Source organism: Sinohyriopsis cumingii, chromosome 3 (assembly GCF_028554795.1).
Source record: "Sinohyriopsis cumingii isolate HCF-2022 chromosome 3, ASM2855479v2, whole genome shotgun sequence".
In the NCBI taxonomy this organism is placed as follows: Eukaryota; Metazoa; Mollusca; class Bivalvia; order Unionida; family Unionidae; genus Sinohyriopsis; species Sinohyriopsis cumingii.
In genome coordinates, this window is record NC_142963.1 from 53,652,853 (window position 1) to 53,680,405 (window position 27,553).

Consider the following 27,553-nt stretch of genomic DNA (forward strand, 5'->3'; position numbering starts at 1 on the left):
ACAAATGACTACAATTTCTTTGCAGAAAATTATATGAGCTTTATTTTCCCTTGTGTGTTAAAACTGTTTGAATAAGACTGCTTGGAAACCGCAATTTCAGTTGGAACGTTATTACATAACGACTTGTCTGCATCAGAAATTTAAAAGGATATCTAACAGATATCTCTATCAGGGACCAGACATTTCTATTGATTTTCTGTTGGATAATTCAGCCCTTCCTAATTGACATCAGAATTGATAGGATATAAAGTATTCATGTAAAAATTTCTTGGTTTCATTTGATCGAGAATACTGCTTTTATTAAAACTAGGTCAAACATGAAAAGACAAAAAAAGAGCTAAAAAGTATTTTTCATTTACATTCTCCAAAGTGTGTGTGTGTGTGTAAATATGGAAAATTGAACACATGTTGTCTACTAAACAAATCTTAAACATAACAATGGACTCCAGAAAAGGGTTGTTAGAAGACAACTCCAAATTCACTTGTCCAGTTATCTCATTAGCAGCTGTTCTGCAGCATAAAAACCTTCACTTTCACCAATCTTAATATTCTAGCTAATTTTATTTTTGTTACATTATTTTAGTTCAAGCCCGCTACTTCAAAATTAAAAAATAGACTACTTGTTTAAATTATACACAATAAATCCCTCATATCAAACTCCAAGGCACAACTGAATTTTCTTTAAAATCAATTATTTTTTTGTATCATCCTTTGGACCAAGATAAGTTGTTGTTGTTGTAGGGTTTAACGCCATTTTTCAGCACACGATAGGCTATACATGGCGGCCAGTATTAATGGTGGAGGAAGAACCCGAGAAATCCACGGAAAGAACCACCGACCCTCGAGAAGCTACTGGCAAGCTTTCTCACATACCCAAGATAAGTACCTCATTAAACCCAAATTCACTAAATCCAGTTTTATTAGATACATGTAATGGTGTCTTACAAAGTTATCACCAACAACACAAACACTACCTGATTTGTCAAAATCAGCATGTAGAATACTTTCAATATTTAAAGACACAAATTAGTTTACCTCTTTATCCAAAACAGAGTATAACTGATGTTTTTGTAATTATCAACTGTGAAGTTGGATTTTTTTATTTTCACTAATTATATTTTCCCCTCAAAAACATTAGCTTTTTTCCCGTTTGAACCTTTGGAAGAGATGATTTATTTATTATCAGGATGCACTATCTACGATCAGATGATGAATTATTTAATGTATAATGGAGTTATAAAGTACTGATCTGTAGATAATTATGAATATATCTCTCAAAAAATTATTTAATTCTACTATATTTACTATTAAACTGAGCTGTTATTCTAATGGTCTGCATGAGGATTTGACTGGTACCCTTTTCTTATTATTTTCCAGAATATTTACTTTATTAAGATTCTATTCTCACTTTAAATTTATTTTTTAAATGTACACTATCATTATGGTGTTTGTATTATCTGTTAAAAATAAAGAGTGTCAATAATTGCCTCCATTCTGTATGTTTTTCAAATAGCAACCAGTCTAAACTGACATGAGCTGGAGTTAAGAAATGCCCACTGGATTCTTCATACATCAACAGAGATATTGTTTATATAAACACTTGCACTTGTCATGATCATCTTAACAATGAAGTGTAAATATATTTTCCAATGCTTTACCACCTAAATCACCTTAATGCAAAATACCTTACCACTTAAGCCATTTCTAAAGAATAGCTTCAAAGAAGCAGCGGTTCACACCTGCTCAAACAATGTTTGTAACCTGTCTTTATGGCTCTGTAATATATCCGTACAAGTGATTTGTTTATTTCAGTCAGTTCCTTTAACATTTTTTTACACCTAATTAGCATAGTAATGATGATGTGAAGAAGCACCCTTGATCTATAAATCGCATTGTAATCTGTATCGATGACTTTTCAAATTTTTCCAAATTGGTGGATATCAAAATGATGTTCAATTAGAGCTAACAATGGAATAAATACATCTGCTAAACAAATTGTATTGCTAATTTAATTTTAAAATGCATATATACAAGATCTTATAAAAGTGGTCATTTCAAATAAAACTGCTGAAACTAGTCAAATAATTTCTATCATTTGTGTGACCTATTATGAAAAATACAGATTTTATTTGACCAAACCACAGAACAGTGTAGTGAAATGTCTTTGAAATACATTGGTTATTGCTGTTGTTGTAGGGTTTAATGCCATTTTTCAGCACATGTTAGGCTATACATGGCGGCCAGTATTAATGGTGGAGGAAGAACCTGGGAAAACCCCGGAAAGAACCACCGACCCATGAGAAGCTACTGGCAAGCTTTCTCACATACCCACATTGGCTGAATCCAAGACTCAAACCTACGCAGACAGAGATGAGATGGCAGTGATCCGTAACGGAGAGCGCTTTAGACCACTTGGCCAATCAGGGCCGCCGAAATTCACTGGAATGCCTCAATCACTTCATCTTTCCTTTGCATGATAATATAACTTCATTCATGAGATATTGATGTGATACATACATGAAAATTATGATATAGGTATATTAACATAAATAACATGCAAGTCATGTGATAAACTTATTTAGCAATCCACAATATAAATACATAATAAAATAATTATTTCTTTTTATTTCTTGTTTCCTTTTACACATGAACGCATTCAGCATGTGCTTCCCAGGAAAAGCAATGTAAACAGGATGAAGACACTGTGATTCAGGACCACTATTTAAAACACAGCTTAAATGGTAATGTAAATTATTGCTCTTTCAATTTACTTTGAAAGTCACCACAGGCAAAGAAAATACAGAATATGTATTGATTTAATTTCAAAATTGACATAGTTTTAATAACCATGAAGAGAACAGGCTGCTGAGGAGAACTGCTAGGACACCATTACTGGTTTTACCATAAATATAGAATGAAATGCTAGTAAGTGGCAGGCACTGATTTATCTAAAGGGACCACATTCACTACATGTATCAGTTTTGTACAAGAAATATGACAAAATATAAATTCATACAGTGCTCATTACAAGTAAAATCAATGAGGAAAGTTAAATAATTTGTAAAGTTTGGCAAGAATTGGTGAAATTTAATCATTAAACAAGATTATGGAGCAAAAATCTAAGATTCAGTATGAGGGAAATGAAGGCCTCCATCGAGATGACTACTCCATGAGGATTACAGTCCATGTCAAGGCACATATTTCTTACAGTTTTCCAGGCACCATTTTCAATAAGGTAATGCAAGGTCTAATCTAGACTCAAATATTTAGGTGAAGTGACCTCTTCCTAACCAGAAAAATGCAAAGTGGTGAGAAACAAAGGGAAAAACAGTGTAGAGAAGTCAAAATTCAGAATGTTTACAACAATCACTTAGAATGGCCATTTCACTAACCTTCGAGTCAATTACACGTAGCTTCATAGTTTAATATATCAATACTGACCTTATTATTGTAAAACTTTAATCTCAAAACTATTTTGCCACTGAAAATGGGTTACAGATATCACGGTACAAATCAAATTTAATTCATCCTTCTTTTACTGGATGAATTACAAAACATACTTGTTAATTTTTTGTTGGCAATCAGCCTACAAAATATCAGAGTAATAATTTACTCTTGGTTATGCTGACTTATTCTTGGTTAAGCTATAAATGCATGGAATATTATTCACTTCTTTGAGCTTCCTGAATTTTCAGTGGGATTCTTGTAGATTGAAATGTAATTGCTAATATAAAGAATTAGTTGACACAAAAGCTGATAAAACAAAGATTCCAAACACTAAATTTAAGTTGTCTTACATTGCTCTTTGATCAGATAAAAGATACAAGAGTTCATATGGTATTCAGAACACAAAAACACTGATGGGTCTAAAAACAATACAATAGGCAAATATAAACTCAAGAAAAGTCAACTTCACTTTCTTTGCATACATATATATTTGGGCAAAAGGACAGAAACTGGGGTGACTCTTCCACCTAAATTGCTCCCTGGCATGACCCTGATAATGTAACTTAAATTTAACATCAAGACTTCAGTCAAGTGATTAGTCAAACCTATAGTATATTAAACTAATAGCATCCAATCAGACTTCTACATTCTAGATTAAGCTCAAGGCCAGTCTGACATTCTGATGGTGCAATAAAAATCAAGTTCTGAAAACTTTTAGGATCCTACAACAGCTCTCTTGAGCAATCAACAAAAGCCTGGATTTTTTAAATAATCTTTATATGGTATTCATACTGTGTGGCATAAATATGGGGAAAGAAAATGAAGGGAAAATATTATTTCATATCACTGTTATCATCATCTGAATGGTATGTCTTGGACAAGGTGTAAAACAAGTTTCAGTCACTCATGAACAGGTATATAGTTTATGATTATGCACTGCACAATTTAGATAAATGCAACATGTGTGTGTATTTAATAATAAGTTGTCCATATTTATTAACAAAAAAGGCTGCAATGTGTACCAAAATTTCTAAACATGTACATGGTTTACAATATCAGAAACAATGCAGATTAATTGAAACAATTAGACTGAATTTTTTTTACCCTATCTACTTGTCAGGCTTACTGAATAGCTGATTGCTATTAAAAAGTGCATGAAATAGTTCACTCATCTTGTGAGTCTTTAATTTTCTGTACATCTTTTACCACTTATTATGACCGGATTCATCATGTAAGATACATATATGTCTGACAATTTATCGTATGTATTTGCTTATAAGACTAGTCCAACTGCAAACTGCACAGATCCAGATCTGCCACTGCATAAAGTACTAGCAATCTGGGTCTGTACAATTTGTTAGAAGTAATAAGTAGAACAAACACAGACCCTAATCGGTAGGCACATTATGATACAGCAGATCAGGATCGGTTGTTAGCAATTTGATTCAACTTGTAATCGAACATGGTAGGTAGAACATCCCTAGGACAGTGTGATATTGTTTCGAACACCTACATACATGTACCTGATGAAACAAATTGATAATGCAAACAAATGTACCATGTCAACATGCACAATGGATGCTTTTTGAATCTATGACAAATGCTTAAAAATGTAAATAAAACGTTACTATTCAACAGTTGTTAACAAACACGTTTCTCAAAGCTAGATAATGTAGCATAAATAAAATTGTATCAGCAATCAGTAAATCAGTATGTTGTAATGTTGTGTAATGTGTGTTGCAACAAATTCTTCTCAACTCTGGCTTTTTCCAAACAATGCCACATCTGAAGTGAAAATAATATCAAAAGAATAAACAGAAAAAAGCTACTACACAGTTCTCCAATGCCGAGATGTGGTTATATCAATATCTTTTATTTGGAATGGGTAATTCCTGTGTAACTGATGGCCAAGTGCATGTTTGTTTACATGTTTATCAATTTTGCAAACATTTACAGGCAGTCAACCAAATTAAGCCGATTGTTGCAGCCTGAAAAAACAAAAATATTTTTCAGCATTTTGTTTTGCAGCATCTTGCTGGTTTACATACCTGGAGAGGTCTGGCTATGAATATTCTCCTCCTCAAGTGGGGTGAGCGAGTCAGATAGGGAGGAGCCATGCATCACATTAAGTTCTGGATCATTTCCTGCACTGTCTGGCTCCTGGACCACAACCACAACCTCCTGTTTCAGTTTCATCCTGTACTCTGTTAAAAAAAAAAAAAAGCATTTTATTTGGTCCATGTTGTTGTTCTCTTTATTTTTTTTTAGTTTGCTTCTCTAGTGCAAGTCGTATATAAACATCAACACAAAAACTGGATAATGCCAGCAAGTATATCAAAATAATATTAAATGCATCACAATATCTCAATATGATATAACAAGCATCACTTGAAAATTAATTCCAATCTCATATAAAATCAAGATCAACTTATAAGTAGATCTGACAGGCACTGATAAAGGTCAGTGTCCAGGAAACTCATGGAATTCCCAATCCACCAAGTTTGGCAACCTATCAAACAAAGCACTGCAATTTGTGTTAGGGAGAGTTATCATTACAAATGTTATTTTCCAAATTACATTTTTCACTTTCACAAATACTTAAGTTGCAATTTAACTGGTGAATTAAAAGGTCAACTGTACACGACGTTGAGATTTTTCTTGGTAACAGGGAATAGGGCCTAATGTCCATAATTCTGGAAAAGTATTGAATCAATCAAAAGTAACTTGCTGAAATCGAGAATTTTTAATGATTCTGAAATATTTAACATAGAAATGGAATCTGAGGACTATTACTGGCCCTTGGGTACCCCTAAAAATGTCTGTAATAACTTTATTGATACAAGTTTTGCCATAAACGTTACAGTTGTTTTTGTAGCCAGAAAAACAATGCTATACACCATGCATATATTTAAAACACTTTATATTTAGTTTGCATCTGCATGTATGCTTCAAGAATTCAAATGTAGAAACATAGTCAATCATAACATGACATTTCCTTCATATTTAATCATTCTTCACAAATGTCTAAAGTTATGAATCTTCTAGGGCATTTCTTATATAAATCATTGTTACAGTGTTAATCAAGTATCAACAGTTCACATAGCAGTATGGAAAGTCTAAAATATATCATCAGGTAAGCTATTATTCTGATTGAATGAGATATCAATTTATCATGCCAAACCTAACCACCGCTGCAAGAACACCCAGCTTTCAGGTTTTCATCTTGAATAAATCAATGAAATGATTGATTAGTGAACAACAATTATGCATGTTTTGCAGTCTCAAATATTATAATTTTGAACTCTGCAAAGATGTATTGTTGTTATTCTATAATCAGTCAATACAAGTTTCACAGAGTTAAAAAATTACAAGACTCTCTAACGAAATTAAATCCACAGATTTTGCAATGATGTTCAAAGATTTTCCCTCACTTTCCAGCAAACAAAACATAAAGTTGCCAAACCTGTTTGGTTCTTAAAATAATGTTTAATACTTGAAAATTTCAGATGACACTTCAATAATTCAAGACACTAAAAAATCAATGAATTTAAAATGAGGACAAAATATCTTTGAATAATGATGAGCATGCGGATATTTTGTTTCTGGAAATTCTACTGGTTTCTCACAACAAAAAAACACAAGCTTAGTCAGTTAATATTTGCTACCCCCTCTACACTCGTTAGGTCATAAATGCTCTCAATAATGAAATCTGATAATGGTATTTAAGACCAATGTGTGATGTTACTGGACGGGCATGACAAGTAACCAAGTTTCAAGGCTTTATCTCAGTGAGCATTAGGGTAAAAGTGTAAAAAGGGATTACAAAATAATTCATTAAGGACCTCGACTCTGAAGATAAAACCATGACTATGAAAAATCAAAAAACCCAAGGGAATAAAAAGCACAACTGTACCATCAATCTTTCCAGTACCAGAAATACTTTTATGATATAAAATAGAAACCAAATAAAATCATAAAATATACACCTATAACCTTGACTATAATGACTGGACCACAACACAGCTTCTTGTCACAGTACACAAGTATTCCAAGTTTAATCCATTCATCATAAAAAGTTCATTAGAAAGCTGAAGGGCAAAGATAAATTAAACACTGCCATGTGAAAATGACTGTGAAGATACAAATCCCACAGACACCACACCCATGTGTGTGTGTGTACATGCGTGCATGTATGTGTGTGTGTGATTTGGATTTTTAAAGTCGCTCTAACAATTTCTAGTCATATCGCTATGATGACTGCAGTGTGACAGTTTATAGTGATATCTAGCACTGGGGCATCATACCGCAGACATGTAGCATGATGTCCCACCCAGTCCCATTATCCTGACACCAGCCTTCCCAGTCCTAATACTAACCTCTGAATGCTGAGCACCAAGCGAGGCAGTTGCAAGTACCATTTTTATAATTCTTTTGATATGACTCGCCTAGGGTTTAAACCCACAACCTACCAGTATCCAAACTGGACACTCTAACCACTTAGACCACTCAAGCTGTCCCCCACATGTGATAAGAGGCACACTTTTTAGTCATGATATATAGTGGTCTCCCTCATGAATGGCCTACCTGAACAGTGGCCACCCACTTTTTATGGCCAGAATCCCATGGCATGGACAAGTTTGTGTTTAAATGTACCCCTCAAGAAAGGCCCCTCCCTCTAACGCAACCAGTAGCCACCATTTTAGTTTAAAAGTGTCCAGAACCAATATCTAATTCATACAGTTTGGTAAGTAATCCAATTATCTTTAACGATGTGTTTCCCAATGTCAGGTTTTCATTAGTGAATCAGGTGTTGGCTAGTATATGTATCAACAAGGTTAATGTTATATCATTAATGCTGACGTTTACGTACATATACATACACATATTTCTCACAAATATAGCCCCCCTCTGGGAAGGCCACCTGTCTTATACAGCAACTTTCCTAGTGCAGCAGGGGTGGCCATATAAGAGGAGACCACTGTATAGTCCAAGTTCCATCACTTCATCTCAATTAGCTCTAAAATTATATAGCTGAAAGGAAAGTGGAATGGAAAAATTCAACATATTACACAAGAACATGTAATATGTTGACTTTCAAGAGAAAGACAAATGTTAATGATTACATACCAGTATTCCAAGTTGCACCCACTTTCTCAAACAACTGAAAATGTGTAGTTTTGTTTTGGTTTGATTGGGTTTAATGCCATTTTTCAGCACATGATAGGCTATACATGGCAGCCAGTATATTTAATGGAGAAAGAACCTGTGAAGAACCACTGACATAGAGGAAGCTACTTGCAAACTTTCTCACCTATCCAAGTTGGTCAAGCCATGACTCGTGACTGAAACTCACATGGACAGATGTGTGATGTGAGAGTGATCTGTAAAGGTGAGTGCCTTAGACCACTCAGCCACCCAGGGTCCCTTCAAAGGTTACAGTGGAAAAGCAACTATGATGGAAAATTTTAAATACGGAGTCATGACCCTGATAATGTTTCCATCAGGACGTTTCAGAATTACATTGTGCCATTTATTCCAGACCTGTTTTTAACTTCAGGTGATTCCATTTTTTTCTGCACTACTTTTTTTTCTTTTTGTTTACAAAATACCCTTTTTTGTTTCTAGACAACATTTTGACACGCAGGCAAGTAAATATAATTAAAAGTATTATCTTTTCCAATGTGAATTGTCTTTTTTCAGCCAATGACTGGGTATAGTCAATTTTGTTGATCCTAAATGTGCCACTGGTTACTATGCATTCATCCAAGAAGCTGTAACTAATGAAACAAGTACAATCACCATGGAACTTCACAATACATTATCCATAGAGTAATTTTTAATTTCAAACAGGCAAATTCAGGTTGTTTAACCAGGTGTAAATATTAATGATTATATGATTTTAAACAAGGTGTCACATAGCATTTATCCATTGAGATTAACCAGACTTCAGTTCTCCGATCCATAATCCATGTTTTAAGGAGTTTCGTGTAAATAATTAACTTCTACTGACTGCCTTGTACCTCACATCATTCACACACGTGTTCAAATGCTGTAGAAAACTTGACTGTCACAGTTTATTATAATACTCGTGTAATTCATATTTTGGTATTTAAGCATCTATTCATGAAGACACTACACTGCTGCTTGTTCACACCCTGTGAAGGTTAACATGACATTTTCATTTTCATGAAGTAACAATACATAAAAATATGAAAAAATTGAGATTTGAATCATGCTCTTATTTCAAACATATATCTATATAACATGTATTTGTTTTTATGACTGAATTGTGACATTTGCTACTTGTACAGTATGTTGACACAGTTTTGCATTACACCCTGAATCTGATGTTCATCTTACCTGTTTTCAGATCATCACTGATATTGAACTAATGAACCTTTTTCATCTGTTGCCTGACCCAGGTAGGTGTGATCAGACAAACACGTATACATTATTCTGGTTATATCAGTATCAATGTTAATGCTTTGCATTCAAACTTTCACAAGTCAGATATGTGGGCAGAGGTGAAGGAAAGGACTAGAACAGTGCAGACAGCTACCAAGGTATCTGTTGCAGAAGAAACAGACATACAGACCTAACTCTTCATGTTCATGTCTTTTATATTTTTTTATTAACCTTTTAATTAGCACCATATACAGTGCTCAAAGAAAAAATTTCAGACATGGGCTCTGGGCTGGTAACTTAAAAAAAAAAGTGATATGCCTGAATTTAAATTTTTTAAAAATTATTTTGTCACACAATGTTGCAATTGATGTACTTTTTATATGAAAAGAGATCAACAAAATCATAGTAAACTGACAGTTCTGTTAGGATGTGATATCAACATTTAAGACCTGATGTCAACCATTGTCCATCTAAGACCTGATGTCAACCAGTGTCCATTACTGCTCTATCATTGGTTAAGCAGAGTTGATGTTCATTAGCATATGAAACATGTCCTGCTTTATACAGTTTCTCTGCACATGTTTGATGTTGCTCATAAGGATAGGTGCTGTTTAATATGTTTAGCCAGTGTTGTAACTTGCATTACTTATTCTAATGTATCTGCCAAAATCAATGGCCAGTTTTTAATCAAAGACAAATGCCATCACGATCGTTCTTTTATCCCTTTATTACTTATAACACCTCAAACACATCCCCCATTTGGTCTAAATTCTCCAGATTACAACAATAAAGTAAATGATTACTTGTTGTGCACATGTTAGCCATAATCCTATTATTCAGCCATGCATCACTGCACTTGTCATTAAGGACATATGGTAAGTAGACAATCTTCATAAAGGTTAGGGATATACATGGAAATAAAAATTAACAATGTACTATGAACTGGTTCTCACTGGTTTCTGAAAGTGTGGATAGAATGTAAAAATATCCCTAGTTGCTTTCTTTTATTCTTGTTCACTTATGTAATACAATCTTAATTTTAAAAAGCAGTCGATTTCAGCTATAAAATGGTATATGCAGAAGAAAACCTTAAAAACTGTATTTTTTGCCTACCATTGGTAGAATCGCCAGTATTGTGCTGACATGCTATTAAACTTTATTGATACATATTGTTAAAAAGCTGACTAGAATACTCTGTAAACAATCCTTTGCTGTCCTTCAGGCAAAACTCAATAAACTTCTATAATACCAAATTGATACTGAATATAAATAATAATACAATACTTGCACAATTCCTATCATTTTTATATATTAAATGTTAATCTCTTTGTAACTAGGTAGCTAGTCATTTTCCAAAAGGACAGTGATGCTTCAGTAAGAACACTAAGAAGAAAGATATATTTATTCTCAAAAGAAAAGAAAAATATTTATTTCACATTTTTTTATTATATTTTTTATTTGTCTTATTTACTACACTATTAAATACTACATGTAGACTTGGGAAATAAATGTAATATCATGTTCACACTTTTATGCAGGCACAAGAAAATTTGCAAATATGGATAAGAGTTTGTTTTTCTAGATGTGATTTATTTATACAGATACTTATTTTCAAAATACATGTACATGTATTTGAAAGGAATCTCAATTTCATTTCTCATTATTAGTCCAGTACCAAATGTAGTTGTTTATAAATGGACTCCAACTGCAAACTGCAGACCCAAAATCTCCTGTCACATAATGTGCCAACAGACCTGTGTCTGTGCAGTTTGTTAGGAGTAATCAGTAGATCAAACAGATCTGCATGAATGTTATACCATGGAAGATAAGGGTATTTGTTGTTTGTGCAGTTTGAGTATATATGGTATTATCACACTATCAATTAGGTATTACTATATGCAATTTTTATGCTTTGCATTTCTGGGTCTCTGCGAGTTGATCCATGCATATCTACCAAAATTTCTTTCACTCTAAATTAATTTAACTTAATGTAATTTTTTAGAGCATACATGAAATCAAAACTGCTTCTCGATTATCTACCAACTGTGTGCAAGTCTGTCTAAATTTCGAATTCATTTTCATTTAGTATGTACCAATTTCCCATTTTACTGGATTATTAAATTTTGTGATTGTTTGTGAATGTATATGAAAAACAAACTTGTCCATCATCTACCAACATCATTTATGTGTGTGGTTTTTAATGATTTTATTCCGCATGTTCTCGCTCTCTAACATTGGTGAAAAAAAATAAAATTTGTATCTTTATGAGAAAACAACTACAGTATTTCAAGAGAAAGCATTGCATTATTATAAGATAATATTGCAATATTATAAGATAACATTGTGTTATTACAAGATAACACTGTATTATTATAAGATCACATTGCATTATTATAAGATAATATTGCAATATTATAAGATAACATTGTGTTATTACAAGTAACATTGCATTATTACAAGATAACATTGCATTGTTATAATTGTACTGAATTATAAGCCTGCAGAATCAAACAGAATTACATAACAAGATTACATTGTATTATGAAATGTTGCTTTATAATGAGACATTGCATTATTACGAGTTAATATTGCATTATTATTACAGTATTGCACTATTATGAGATAACATTGCATTATTACAAGATAACATTGCATTATATTGAGATAACATTGCTTTATTATGAAAATGCAGGTCATGGATTACATGTCAAATACCCAACCGTGGTACAGCTATAAAAGACAGAAAGGGAGGGGGAGAACTAGTAGAAAATCAAGTAAACATTTTGTTATCCACACTCAATATTAAGGGCTGTAATAGCTTATGAAACATAATTTGAAAAATCTTGCAAAGTATGTGCATGCTGAAATGTCATTTGTTGGAATAGATCTATGCAGAATTGAAGATTTTGTTTCCTGAGGACACTCCACCATAATTCAACATGCCATGCTGTCTCAACATACAACACTCTGCCAACCAACAAAATCGTCTTGCATTTTGTTTACAACTATATTCTCCACCTCCATGCCAGTGCACAGTGAGTGCAACCTTTCTGACAATTAACCTCTTCTGAAAAAAAATAGACAATACCACACACCATTCCTTCACCATCAGCCTGTAACCAGACTATTGCAAAATACCATAAATTCATCAATTAATGAACATTCGGTATGGTTTGATTCTATCATTATAATCTACATGCCATGTGTACATGTAGTTGAAGATTCTTCAATTTACATCTACTTGCAGCAGTTTGATGATCATACGCTAAAAATTTAAAACCATATTTTAGAGAAATATTTAATCTAAGCCAGTCTATGTCCAACATATCACTATGTTGTTGTATAGATGAATCTAAACATAAATCCTGTGCATCAGCAATAAGTGTCAATCCTATCTCATAATAATGCAATGCTATCTTGTTTTAATGCGATGTTATCTTGTAATGAACACAATACTGTCTTGAAATAAAACATTATCTTGTAGTAATGCAATACAATCTCAAAATAAATGCATTATCTCATTATAAAGTTACATTATCTGATAATGCAATACTGTCTCATAATAATGCAATGTTGTCTCATAAGAAGGCAATGTTATCTTGTTTAGAGCATCTGCCTTAGATATGGGAGGTTGCAGGTTCAAACCTCAGCCAAGTCATACCAAAATACTTGAAAAAATGGTACTAGCAGCTGCCTCACTAGGTGCTCAGCATTAAGAGGTTAGTGTTAGGACTGGCTAATGTGAGTGGGTGGGACATCATGTTACATGTCTTCAGCATGATGCCCCAGTGCTAGACATCCCCATAAACTGCCACACTACAGAGATCTCAAACAAGTGGCCCACAGGCTACATGCGGCCCACTAAGCCATATCATGTGGCCTGCAAAATGGTTGGCATCACAAGGTGTCACAAGAGATAACAAAGGTGGTGTGACCCTTGGGCCATCAAAAATGCCCTCATACAGCCCTCAGGGTGGTTTGAGTTTGAGACCACTGCACTAAATGCTATAGACTGGTTATATAATTCCTACTGAAAGGAATATCTAAATGTACTAATGAACACAGATTCTGCCCTTCAATTAATCTGAGCATAGTTCATCCATGGAAAAGAAAGGATGGAAGCATGAAGAAGAAAAATGAAGAAGAAAAAAAGGGGCTGATAAAATAGGAAATTTATTGCATGTTATCTATATTCAGAGTACTAATAATTACTTCATTATTATTGATAATTAAACACGCATTAGATTTTCTTTCAAAGCAGTACTCGCCAATGAATCTATTGTTCAGGTAAGGTGAAAAAAGAACATTCTGAGAAAGACGGATTTCACCTCTGCATCCTATTAGTATTTCTACATATGAAATTTAAGTTTTTTAGAAGTGTATAAATCAACTATTACTGCATATTATTTTACTTTTTGCATTGGCAGCAGCAGTAACAATAATAATAATACATGTAATAATAATAATAATAATAATAATAATAATAATAATAATAATAATAATAATTTGAAATAAAATAAGGTGCCCTTCAGATCAAGAGACACACATTTAAGTGTGTTTTTCAGAGGACATGGACCATGCCATTTTTTAGATCTGGGGTGAAACACTATTTGAAGTTGAAGTTAGGCACTCCAATGTGGTTCACACCGAATCTTCTATAGAACATACAAGTAAATGAATACTGAGTTTTGTCTCTTAATTGACAAACTTGCTAAAATTATAGAGTGGAAGGAGAGTAAGATGGAAAACTTCAAATAAAGATATACTTTCAAAACAAATCAGGACAGAATCCCAGTGCTGTACTTGACGTATAATATATACTATTTTAATCCAGTTTCCATGACTACCACTTCAAAAAGGTCAGAACAGTAAATCATGTGTGCCAAATAAAACTGGGAAAATAACAATAGGTTTCTCAATGAAACATTCAGTTTAATCTTTTCAATTCATCTTAACATCCTAGTTCAAGTAAAGCATCAACTCTTTTTGTTTTTATTCCATTTAACTCATTAACCTCTGGTGCCACGTTTGTGCGTCAGGAGGTAGTACTCTAATTTCAAGCTCTGAAGCGTCAAGGTCATTTAAGAGATACCAAAATGGGTGGTATTACAGAAAAGTAGACAGATGTAGCTCTACAAGGACACCAAATAATCTGGACTTTCTTCTCGCATTACAAAATACACTGGGAAAAACATATTTTTGAGACATGAATTTTTTACAGCAAGCATTTGCCCGGTGTTGGAATTGGATTATGTGTCTAGATTTTAGACTTTTTGACAGACCAGTCAAAATTGCACAAAGATAGATGAACCTTTAAAAAAACAGGATAAGTTGGGGATTTCAAGTAAAAAGTGACCAGGACATGAAAATGATGAGCCCAATAAGTACAAAAAACAAAAACAGGAACTGTTACCTTTCTTCATATGCATGAGCAAAATAGCCAACAGAAAATGGCGTTTATAACACAACTAGGTATCAAGCCAAATGGAAATCACTTGGATGGAGATTTTTGGGGTTGTCTTAAGAAGCAGTCCCCAAAAGGTGTTTCCTACATGCATTTCAGGCAAAAATGACAAGAATCTCCAGGGGTTAATGAGTTAATTACAGTACTTTGTCCATGGACAAAAAAAAGATGGAGGATTCTTTACTTAGGTTTAGAAAAAAAACTATGAAGAAAACTATTAGGTGAACAAAAAAATGATCATTTTAACTGATAAAATAGTTTTTTTCCCATATTTTACCATAAGAAAATTTAAAAGAAATATTTATGTATATAAAAGGTTTAATGGAACATCAGCAAAATCATGGTTATGCAGTGCTCGGCAAAAGCTAGGTATCAAAAGTGGGAGAGGAAAAACACTGCAAAGAAAAATTGCCAGAAGATGAGACAAACTCTTCTAATTAAAAATAAATATGTGCCAAGAAACAAAAATAAAATGGTAAGATATTGCAAAACTGTCAAAAAAGGCATACTTAACAAAGGTAAAGGCAAAGAAAGAAAGAACAAATCCTTAAAATAAAAGATTAACATTTTTCTATTTAAATAATAGTCCAAAGTCAGTTAGAACACCATCACAGGATCCATTCCATGACAAGCATTTTGCCTCCTTAACCACCCCTGACAATATTTTGGGGAGCACTATTCTACACCCCCACATGATTGAAATTATGCTTTTCTACTGGACAGTAGGGGTGACCTAAGTGATTAAAACATCCAACTCGGATGCGGGAAGTCACAGGTTTGAACCATGGCCATGTAATACCAAAGACTTATAAAAATGGTACTAGCAGCTGTCCCGCTAGGTACTCAGCATTAAGAGGTTAGTGTTAGGATAGTGTGACTGGGTGGGACATGATGCTACATGCCTACGACTGGATATTTTTTAAAGCTGTGTTAAAAATCCAGATCACACACACATACCACACATTTTAACTGGAGCTATTTATCTTACATATTTTCCCTAATTATCTCAGGTGTGCACGTGTATTACTGTACCTCCAATTTTCAGCAGTCAGTTACCTGCACCAAAATAACAAAATGATAATCTTTTTTTGTCATCAAATATCAACTGATAATTAGATTTCAAGGCAAGTAACCAAACTAGCTCTTGTCAAATTACAACATATTTTCTCCTTCACACAGACCCCCCACTGAGAAATATTGTTTCCAATTCCAATGACAAAAGAAACATGAAAGTGTTCTGACACACAAGTATCTATTAAATATTCAGATATCTGTACTTACTTGTACTCAGGGAAATTTAGCATAGTTATCTTACCTGGAACATGGTGCAAAGACCTTAAAGGCTCATACATACCAAGTTTATTTTTGTTTGTTTTAGCAACAACAGAAATGCATACACTACAGAGATAAGCTTTGCTCTTGGTGACAAAAAAGTCCTACCACTATGCCGCAGAAGACCAAAGATAACACTTGCATTAAGTAACATGGAAAAGAAGTGATAAAAGCTATAAAAAACAACAACAATATTTTGGTTGTTCATTATTAAAAGACCAACTTCATATAAAGATAATGTCACTATCATACCAAGTATCTTACCACAGAAATCAGTCTGAAAGCCTTTTACACTTGACTAATTTGGTTAATAGATCCATGGATTCAATTGTTTCAAAATTATGTTCATGAAATAATAGAGTGCCATTACTAACAGTACATTATGATTCTGAGCAATCATAATTTCCACCATATTTAAGACCAAAATAAGTATTACTCTACAAATGCTTAATTTTCATTGACCCATCAAAAAGCATTAAAGAATTGGCCTGAGTAACTGCATCATCAAAAAGCATTAAAAAATCTGCATAAACAACTGCAATATAAAAACGCATTAAAGAATCTGCATAAACAACTGCATCATCAAAAAGCATTAAAGAATCTGCATAAACTACTGCAATATAAAAAAGCATTAAAGAATCTGCATAAACAACTGCATCATCAAAGTATTAAAGAATCAGTCTTAGTAACAGCATCTTTCAGCTTATATTGTTGTTCACAATAATGAAAAAGAAGAATTGTGTTGATTTGCTACAGTATTGAATAATGTCTCAAAGTATAATTGCAGAAAACAAAACTGGAAAGGTATGACCTGAAAAATTTCTAATTATTTTTATTTTTAAACTACTCATAATCACATGAATTGGAAATGACATATGATAAAATATATATAGGTAATGCAACTGACATTAGATTTTAGATCAGTTACATAAAATAATATAAGCAATCTAAAATTACAAAACATACCTGCATCAAAAGGCATATCAATAGTCTTGAAAATATGTGCAATTTCAAAATCAAAGTCAACTTCCTGATAATGAGGAAACAGATGTACAATATTACATACTGCAGAAATCTCTTGGCAAGAATGTCTCTCTTTAAATAGTTTGCTATGACACAGTATCTGATAAGCTCTAATGGAGCTTTAGCATTGTTATGTACTTCCAAAACTGTAACAGATTCTGCATAGCATTGCTACCAGAAAATAACTGCATCAGTAGCAAACTAAAATTACAGAACTGACAGCCCGTCTGATAGGTTTTGATTAGCTAAAAGTCTCACCTTGCTTGACTTGTGCATAAAAGACACAACTTTTATGCTGCCAAGAATAGATTAATAAGGATGATGATGGCTTTTTCTTGGTCTGTCTAGACGCCTGATATTGACGAATTTGCCTCTCAGTGGAGATAGGAGAGTATCATTACATACTCTAGCACTCTGCCCAATTTTAAACTAATCTCAGTAAGGAATAAGCAAGTCATCTCCCATCAAAGCCTGGAGACAAAATAAAATCAATCCTACAAATTACTGTTCCACTCAGACTTTAAAAAGTCCCATTTCTAGACTAAGTGTTTCAATTTAGTATGCGAAAAGCATCTTCCCAAGATCTCATTTATTTGAACTGGATATTATCCACAAACTCTCAATAAATGCCACAGGTCTATGAACTTCTTGAGCTAGACAAAGTACACACTATCTAGGTTAGGTAACAGTGTAAGAAAACGACTGGTATATAAGGTCAATACAAATTTTTTGTTTGTATTATTTTTTGTCCATTTCATGGATGTGTGTGATGTGATTTGGATTTTTAACATAGCTATAACAATTTTTCAGTCATATCACTACGATGTCTGCAATGTGGCAGTTTATAGTGATGTCTAGCACTGGGGTATCATGCCACAGACATGTAGCATGATGTCCCACCCAGTCACATTATCCTGACACCAGGCCGACCAGTCCTAAGACTAACCTCTTAATGCTGAGCGCCAAGTGAGGCAGCTGTTAGTACCACTTTTTAAAGTCTTTGGTATGAGACGGCCGGTGTAGATTGCGGTGAAGTTGCAGCTCTCCCATCAGGCTGGTCAAAGATTCAGTATAAGGTGAATGTTCAAAACATCAAATATTGGACTTATGATTTTCCATGTCACTCTCTGTTTCCTGCAGTTTTCCTTATGACTATTACCCACGTATTCTCCAACTGGCTCAAAGGCTTAAGTTTATGTGGCCAATGATGTACACTTGGTACAAGCAAGACAAAAGGCATGAGATTCGTGCTGGTTTTGAATTCTTGCATATACAATACTTCATCATTTTAGTTATCTGTGAAGCAACAAGGTAAGAAAAGGAAAAAAAATAATGCCTACTTAACTACATTAAAAATGCCATAATAGCTCCCTATACCATGGGTGATAAATTAATAGACCGTGAGTGAACACTAACTTCTACACATTCCATTACAATGTAGCCATGTACAGCAAAGCAGTCAGAAAATGAAGAAACTAAGTTCACACATGGAATTATTTTTAGATAACTATGGTCAAAATTCAAAATATTATGTTTACCACCTATAAAATAATCCTTAATACATGTAACAATAACAAAATCAATGGATGGGATAAACAGTAAAATTTTCCAAAGGATTTTGGGAAGCGGAATGAACAAGGTTGTCACTTCAATAGCAAATGCTTCAAAATAGTACCTCCTGCAGGCAGCAAATGTTATTGCCCTTCGTCTATGATATAAATAGAAACAGAATTGAAGACTTTATGTCTTTGGAAGGGTGGGATTCAGGAGGTAGTATGGCTTATATTCCTAATGTTAATGTGATCAGTGAACGTATACAATGAAGAAACTGGGAGATTAATCCAGGGGTTGAAAATAGCAATAATCCACTAGCCCAATGCTGACAAATTTCTTGTCAGACTTGCTGTTTTCATAATTTCAATAGTCTGGCTGTCTCATACAATGCATTTAAGCTACATCATAAAAAGGGCTATAACTATAAAAAAGATTGCTGGAGCAAAGTGATTTGTTAATATGTTAATCTAAAGGTGATGGACATGTTGGTGGTGGTTTTGCTGCTGGTTCAATGCCATTCTTCAGCACATGTGCTATACAAGCAGCCAGTACATTAAGTGGAGGGAGAACAGGAAGAATCACTGACCCACACAAAACTAGTATCAAGCTTTCTCATATACAACAAATGGCCAAGCCTGAGACTCTAACCAACCTGGAAATAGGTGAGATGCAAGTTATCTGTAAAAGTTAGTACCTTAGACCCCTCATCTACCTGGGGCAATAGTGATGAACATAACATTAACCAATTTCATAGCTATCCATTAAAAAGAGCAACTTGAATAGACTCACAATCTAATGCCAACAATATTTTCGAGGAATAAAACAAAAGACTTAACTGCTTATTGTTCAAAACATTTCTAATATTCTTGGGCAATAATAAGAATGTCCCCACTTTCAGTCAGAACCAGACAGACATGATAAAGAGCCTTCAGGTGAATACCCCATCTGGAAATGACTTTCCACTTAGAAGGACTAGCAATGCATGTAGCAAGATTTCATGCTGTCCATTCTTTGTGGCCATTGGGTACGTAGTGAATACAGGGGTGGTGAATATGATACATATCACAAATACCGGGTGATGAATATGAATATTAATTCATGAATATTCAGCTTAGATAAACAAGAATGAAAAAAAGAACAGTTCTTAATCTAGATTTAGTTTACTCACAGGTTACTCAGTGTCTAAGTTTCTATTCTTAATAACATAAAAGCAGATCAAATAATAATATTTTTCTTTAAAAAGACGAGCATATCAGTCTGAGAGCTGCCCATTGGGCAGTTACAATGTGCCCTGCAGTACTGAATACTCCTCACTTGAAAACTAATAGCTGGACAAATGATGCTTGGCTTCATTGCTTAGGTATGGTTAGGTGTGCTGTTTGTTGGTCTTTCCACCAAGTTAGAGGACTATAATTGACTTCAAAATGGGACTTTGTAACTGGCTCCATTTTTACCACAAGCACATCTCCAAACAGTGAACAATTTTCTTCTTCCTTGAAGTGAGGTCTGAATTAATATGGAGTGTGCTCTATTTGACTAGAACTAGGCAAAGACAGGTGTGTCTACACTTCTATTACTTGTTTCTTGCAACCATGGCTCTTTCTTGATCTTTGTCAGATGCTGATTAAAACTGCTTGATAAAGAGTTTCCATGACCTGTGATGGATGTCTGAATTACAGCCCTTTCTAAATTGACAGCTCTTCAACCTTGGGTCAACTGCATTTGCTTGCAGCATTACTTACCTCACTGCAAGATCTGTGATCTCTTGCACAAGTCAACATTCAGAGTTTTCTTCACATTCTTTAAAATGTTCACATCATGCTTTAAAATGCTCACATCATTCTTTAAAATGTTCGTATCATTCTTTTAAAATGTTCACATCATTCTTTAAAATGTTCACATCATTCTTTAAAATGTTCATATCATTCTTTTAAAATGTTCACATCATTCTTTAAAATGTTCACATCATTCTTTAAAATGTTCATATCATTCTCATTTCACTTATGACTATTCTCCAAAGTTTCAAGAAGTGGAATTACCATTGAAATAGCTGGGTTGCTGGCATCACACAGTACTGTAGTAACCATTTTTAGTGGTTTAAAAATACTTAGAAGATGCTCAACTGTGGGAATATCTGATGTAGTCAACATGTCTAAATCCTTATCCCTCTTTAGGTTAGGTAGTTAGGTGACATCAAAGCTGCCACAATAACCGCCTGTCATTCTAGTTATCTGTAAAGCATATCATAGGCTCTATTCCATCGAGTGCTAACTTCAGTTAAGAGTTTGTGGCTTGGTAGTTGGAGGAGTGCCGGTTTTAATTTCAGCTCAGAAGCATCAGTACTGTTTTTGTGAAAGAAAATAACAGCTCTTTTGAACCCATTCTAACAGCCTTTGGACTTCTGGTATTTTCAAAAAATGCTGAGCTCCTAGGCTGATTGTATGTGCAACACACTTCATCAAGTTGAACAGCTAGACCCATACTCACTGCACCATCGGAACAGATAGGCTGAAATCTATGGGGCCTCTTCAAATCATATTCATCAACAGCTTCCTTCAGTGCCCCAGCAACACTGGCTCCAGTATGAGACTCACAAAGGGGTCTTTTTTGCAGCATGTCAGACTTTATTTTCCACTCTGGGTCAATTAAGTGTGATGTTAATGTCACATAACTCTCTTTGGCTCTAGAACTCCACACATCAGTTATGATAGCAACTGTTTTGTTTTATGGCTTGCCTTCTGAATGCTGCTGTACTTCCAGATACAGTGCAGCTATTTCTTTTTGACTGAATATAACAGGGGCCCTGAGTGGCCGAGTGGTCCAAAGCGCTCACCGTTACGGCTCACTGCCATCTCACCTCTGTCTGCGTTAGTTCGAGTCTCAGGCTCGGCTAATGTGGGTACATGAGAAAGCCTGCCAGTAGCTTCTCGTGGGTCGGTGGTTCTTTCCGGAGTTCTTCCTCCACCAATTATACTGGCCACCATGTATAGCCTATCTTGTGCTGAAAAATGGCGTTAAACCATACAACAACAACTGAATATAACCCTTGATGACAAACTATACTTTGGCTCCAAACAAGTAATCGAATTATGGAATGCGGCACTGTCCGCTATAGAATAAAGTCTCATATCTGTGGCTAGGAATAGAGAAATGTTTCATGTTACGAGTTTTGCTCTAGCACTGCCTACAGAAATCTTGGATTGAAATGCTTGAGCAATGCTAAGTTGACCTCGTACTGTTACTGCTGTAACATACGAAGATTTATGACAGCTTCCATGAGACTAGTAACTTCAATGTTACAAGATGACCTTTCTTCTGTGTGTTTGTGTGGCTGTCAACTCAGTACCAAGATTTCTCTTTAAATGTGTTGCCATACTGAAAGTGTTTCTTTTCTTCTGAAATACATGTATTTTGCTGGTTTTTTTCTGCTAAACACTCATACATTAAAAGTAGAATAATTATTTTTATATTACTTAGCATGATTCATAAGGCTCTAATTGGAAATATGACTTATTTAATCTCTGATAACACAGAGAAAACAATGTCTTACAGACAAGATTTAAATACATTTTATCCGACCTTAAGCTTGTATTTTATAAGTAAAACTGGATCAATAAACCCAAGCTGCTAATCTAAAATTGTTATTGAAAGCATTTACAACTATCAGAATATAAAGGTTTGCAGCAAAGATTGACAACAACAACAAAAGTTTATAAATAAATATTAAGTAGTAATAAATACCTGATAATGTGTCTACTTAACTTGCAGATAGTTTCCGCTTCTTTGACTATATATTTCTTGCCTTCTTTTACTTTGGAAATCCTAAGTTTTTCCATAAAGGCAATTTATGTTTAGCAGAAGGCTCTGAAATTTCAACCTCAGCCAACATTTTCCCGGGAATCACAAGACTTTTTGATTGTCATAAAACGCTTCCTTGGAGAATGAAACTGACTTGAAATTTTCATTAACACTCACAGTGCTATTGAACAATATTGATAAAACTATCATTCAAAAATGGCAAACGACTTAAAGTAACTTAATGTCACCCAGTGTAACAAAATGATACTGAGTCTTGTGACTTCTGGAATAAACAACTTGACATAGTATGTTTATGCTATGAGAGAAACAGCAAATTATGCTTTAAATCAATGACAGGTCAACTGCACAATAGGGTACATGCTGAGATCTGTTAAACTATTTTATTTTAAAACATCTGAATAATGGACCTGCAAATACTGAATAAAATTCTACTATGGCACATTTTCGATTCACTGAATATTCGAGTGTATCATAATACCTCGAGTGGCCATAATGGATATAAGATCAACCAGACATATTACGAAATATTTTGGTCAAAACCCAATGCTGATATAACCATCCATGCGGAAGGTGTAGTGATAACATTCAAAATGGCCACCATGGTGAACAAACTAGAGGTAATATTGGAACCATTTCTGTTTAAGACCAACTGAACACAAAAGTTCTAGTGGTGAAAACCTGATGTAGATATTACATTCCATTCAAAAGGCGTAATGATGATATTTCAAGATGGCCATACTGGATGACAGATTAACACCACAGTGGCCCCCCTTCTGCACCAGGAAAGTGGCGTCAAAAGACTGTTGGCCGTTCCAAAGGGAGACTATATTTTTTGTGAAAAGTATATGTAATGTACGAAGTAAGAAAGCTACATACTTTAAAGCACTTAATATCTTCATTTAATATCTTCGTTTAAAAATAACATTAATTATTAAAAGGTTCTTCTTGTTATAATAAAGGACTTATTTTAACTAAATATACATTAATATTTCTTATTCTTGGCATAAGCATGATATGCATCATCATCATCTTTATTTCCTTCCATGGAAGATTACATGATATAAGAATAAATCATCTGAATACAATCAATAAACATTAAAAAAAAAAAAAAAAAAAAAAAAAAAAAAAAAATCTATATTAGAATACAAATTCTTACACAATATCAATCAACAAAGTGTTCGTCAACTCATAAGTTGCAAGTTTCAGTACCTTATTTAGGGAAGATAGCTGCACACTGCATGACAAAGTATGCTGCATACAGGACGAATAGCTTGGAGTTTTCTTTGTCGATTACTCCTGATGGTAACCTTTTACCTAAAAGATATTGTAGCTGCAGCTCATCTTCTGCATTAAATAACGTAATGTGCAGGCTTAGGGGAAATTTATCAGTAAGGAAATCCCAGAAAGAATTTCGAAAGTTCGACATATAAGGACAACTAACACAACAATGAAGTATCAAGTCTGTATAAACATTCCCACATCTACCACACATATCAAGCTGTGTTTGTGGAACAGCAACCCATAGTTTAGCTACATATGTAAATACCTTAGTGTGTTGTCTGGTTTTAGCCGACTGCCACACTGAGGCAGGTCGTAAGTATTCGTGTATCGAAGAGAATCTATCAAAATCTGCTTGATTAGACATACGAACTCTCCAGAGGCTATTTTCAAGACCAACAATTTTTGACCTTACAATTTCTTTCCAATTATGTTTATCTGGAATTTCAGAATGATGTAAATAATCAGTTAGATACCCGAGCAAGTCAAACTTCTTTGAGGTATAATATAAATTTGAAATTAACCCACAGCTTGACACGCATCCGCTCAAAATGAAGTGAAATAACGCAACGTTAAACACACGTTTAGTATGTACATTGTTAGGCATCAAACACAATCTGTGTAAAAACATCAATTTTCTTCTATCAATTTTGGACTGCGCTGATGTCCATCCTAGCATTCCCAGGGCAATGTCTGATCTTGTATGTATTGGAAAACCTTGTAAATGTTTGGCAAAATACCTCAGAGTTTTATCCAATAAAGTGAGGTCACTTTTTGAAATGTTACACCATAATTCACTTCCATAAAACATTGAAGGGAAAATTACCTTTTTAATTACATTTGCAGCAAGCAAAGGATTTAAACCATTCGGTTTAATGCCAATACCAAACAGACCATGAAAAGATTTTTTCCCTTTCTTGCATGCATCGAGTATTGCATCATGCGACGTCAGCTTTGAGTTAATCCGGTGACCCAGGTGTGTTGCCAAATCGGTAACCGGCAAACATGACGGGCTAAGATACCATTTCATATTGATATAATTCTTGTATTGGGGTCCAAAAATGATAATGTATGGCTTTGTGATACTAAGCTCGAATCGCCACTTATTACTGTAGTCGTATGCTATATCTAACAGCTTTTGTAGATTGCTAGGATATATAGCCAAAAGTGAAATATCATCAGCTAGGGTTGGATTTCCCACAGCTAAGGATCCAATCTTTGCTCCAAATCCACTATTTTCTAACTGTAGCAGCAAGTCATTTATAAATATTGTGTACATCAAGGTTGACAAAACACCCCCTTGTCTCACACCTTGGACAATTGAGAACCAATCTGAAAATTGCCCATTTACAAGAACTTTACTCTGTAAATTTGTATACACGTTAAAAAATATCAAAAGGGATTTACCCGTAATTCCCAACGTGAATAATTTAAAAAGCAGTCCTTCGTGCCACACGGTATCAAATGTCTTTTTTGTATCAAGAAATGCAGCAAAAACCCGTGAACCCATGTTTACATTATATTGTACTGATTGCAACAGCACAAAACTCGCTGTTGTGCAGCCTAAACCTTTTTGGTAACCATGTTGTTGTGAACTGGGTATACTAGAATTAGTATCTTTGAGCCAAGTTACCAAACGTTCATGAATAATTTTCTCAAAGGTTTTGTAGATAACAGGCAGTAAAGTAACAGGCCTGTAACTTTCGAGGGAGTTCTTTGATTTTCTGTTACCTTTGTACAGTGGTATTACTAACCCTTTTTTGCAATCTACAGGTATGTAAGATTGATCAATCATCCGAGTAAATAAAATTGTCATACACTCGATGAGGTAGTCGCTGCCATAGATCAAATGTTCATTGCAAATTTGATCATGGCCCGATGCTTTTGATTTCTTTAGACCTTTAATGATTTCTCTTACTTCATTTAAACTGATACTGGTCTGTAAGGCCTCGATATGGCTTACTTCATCCTGTAGACCCCGATTTAATTCTCTCTCTATAAATTCATAAAAGTTTCCGTCAAAACTATGGTTTAAATTCGGCGTGTGAATGTCCTCATAGTATCTGGCAAAGCCATTTGCGATAGAATCATCATCACGGACACAAACTCCATCAGTTGATAGTTCCTGACAAAAATTTATATTGTTCCCTCTCTTAATGTTGATCATTTTCCAAAAGTGTCTCACATCGCATTCATGTGCTTTTTCAATTTCTTCATACACCTCCCCCATATATTTTTCCACAGCCAGTTTTTGAACGTTTCTAAAGTCTCTCTTCTTATCTTTATATTCTCTGTAAGAATTAAATTGACTACCCCTCGGTCCTCCCTCATTTATCCAAGTATACCTAGCTTGTTTTTGAAGTTTATGTGCTTCTTTGAGTTCATTTGACCAGTATGGTTTGGCATGATAATTGAATTTAGACTTTGGAAGCGCGATGTCGCTTGACTGCTGTATTGCATTAACAATGTGCTGGTAAAAGCTATCAACATTGTCCGAAATAGTATCTATATCTAAAGTTTTCAGGCGAAGGTCCAGCTCAGATTGATAGTTTTTCAAGATATCAGTGTTTAATTTATTCCAGGCTATGTTGTTTCTCTTCATAGACTGTCTGAAGTCTCTCCCACAGGTCACTGTATGAAGGGAAGTAAGGATAGGGAGGTGGTCAGATATCACGTGCTCTTCGTGATCTGAAACAATGTGCACACTTCGTAATCTACCTATGCATTGATCCGACAGTAAAAAATGATAATCATCGTTCTTGCTGGGGTGAACGTATAATGGGAACCAGTGCATATTATTAAATGTCCAGCACTCACTAGATTATTATATCGCAAGAACTCATGAAATACTCTTATCTTTGTAATCTCTGAAAGTGTCTGGTTCAGCTACTGCATTGAAATCACCAGTAAAATACACGTCCCCCAGCTGTGAGTACTGATCATAGAGATTTTGAATCAACTCAATTTGCACTTTGTAACAATCTATGCCATATAATAGGGTCGGCATATATACACAAAAAATATATACATTTTGCATATCGGGAAATTTGAATTCTATGCCAACAACTCTGTCACTATTAACTTCATCTATAAAGTTAGCATATCTCATGAGAGAAGTTTTGCAGAAGATTGCAACTCCTCCTTTACCACACTTTATTAACGTGCTATTAGAGGAAATATCCTCTGCCTTAGCAGTGCATTTATAATCAGAATGAATAGTATCGCAAAATG

General features: G+C 34.3%; 1 protein-coding gene across 5 annotated transcripts in view; it reads right to left on the reverse strand.

Annotated features, from left to right (window-relative positions):
• Nucleotides 1–27,553, reverse strand: part of LOC149802874 (nuclear receptor subfamily 1 group D member 2-like) — a 179,130-nt gene that overhangs the window by 142,537 nt on the left and 9,040 nt on the right. For all 5 annotated transcript variants that reach the window (XM_089952322.1, XM_089952321.1, XM_089952323.1 and 2 more), the window contains one exon: nucleotides 5,496–5,651. In XM_089952322.1, coding sequence (XP_089808448.1) covers nucleotides 5,496–5,651 — 156 coding nt within the window. The remainder of the gene's footprint in view (nucleotides 1–5,495; nucleotides 5,652–27,553) is intronic.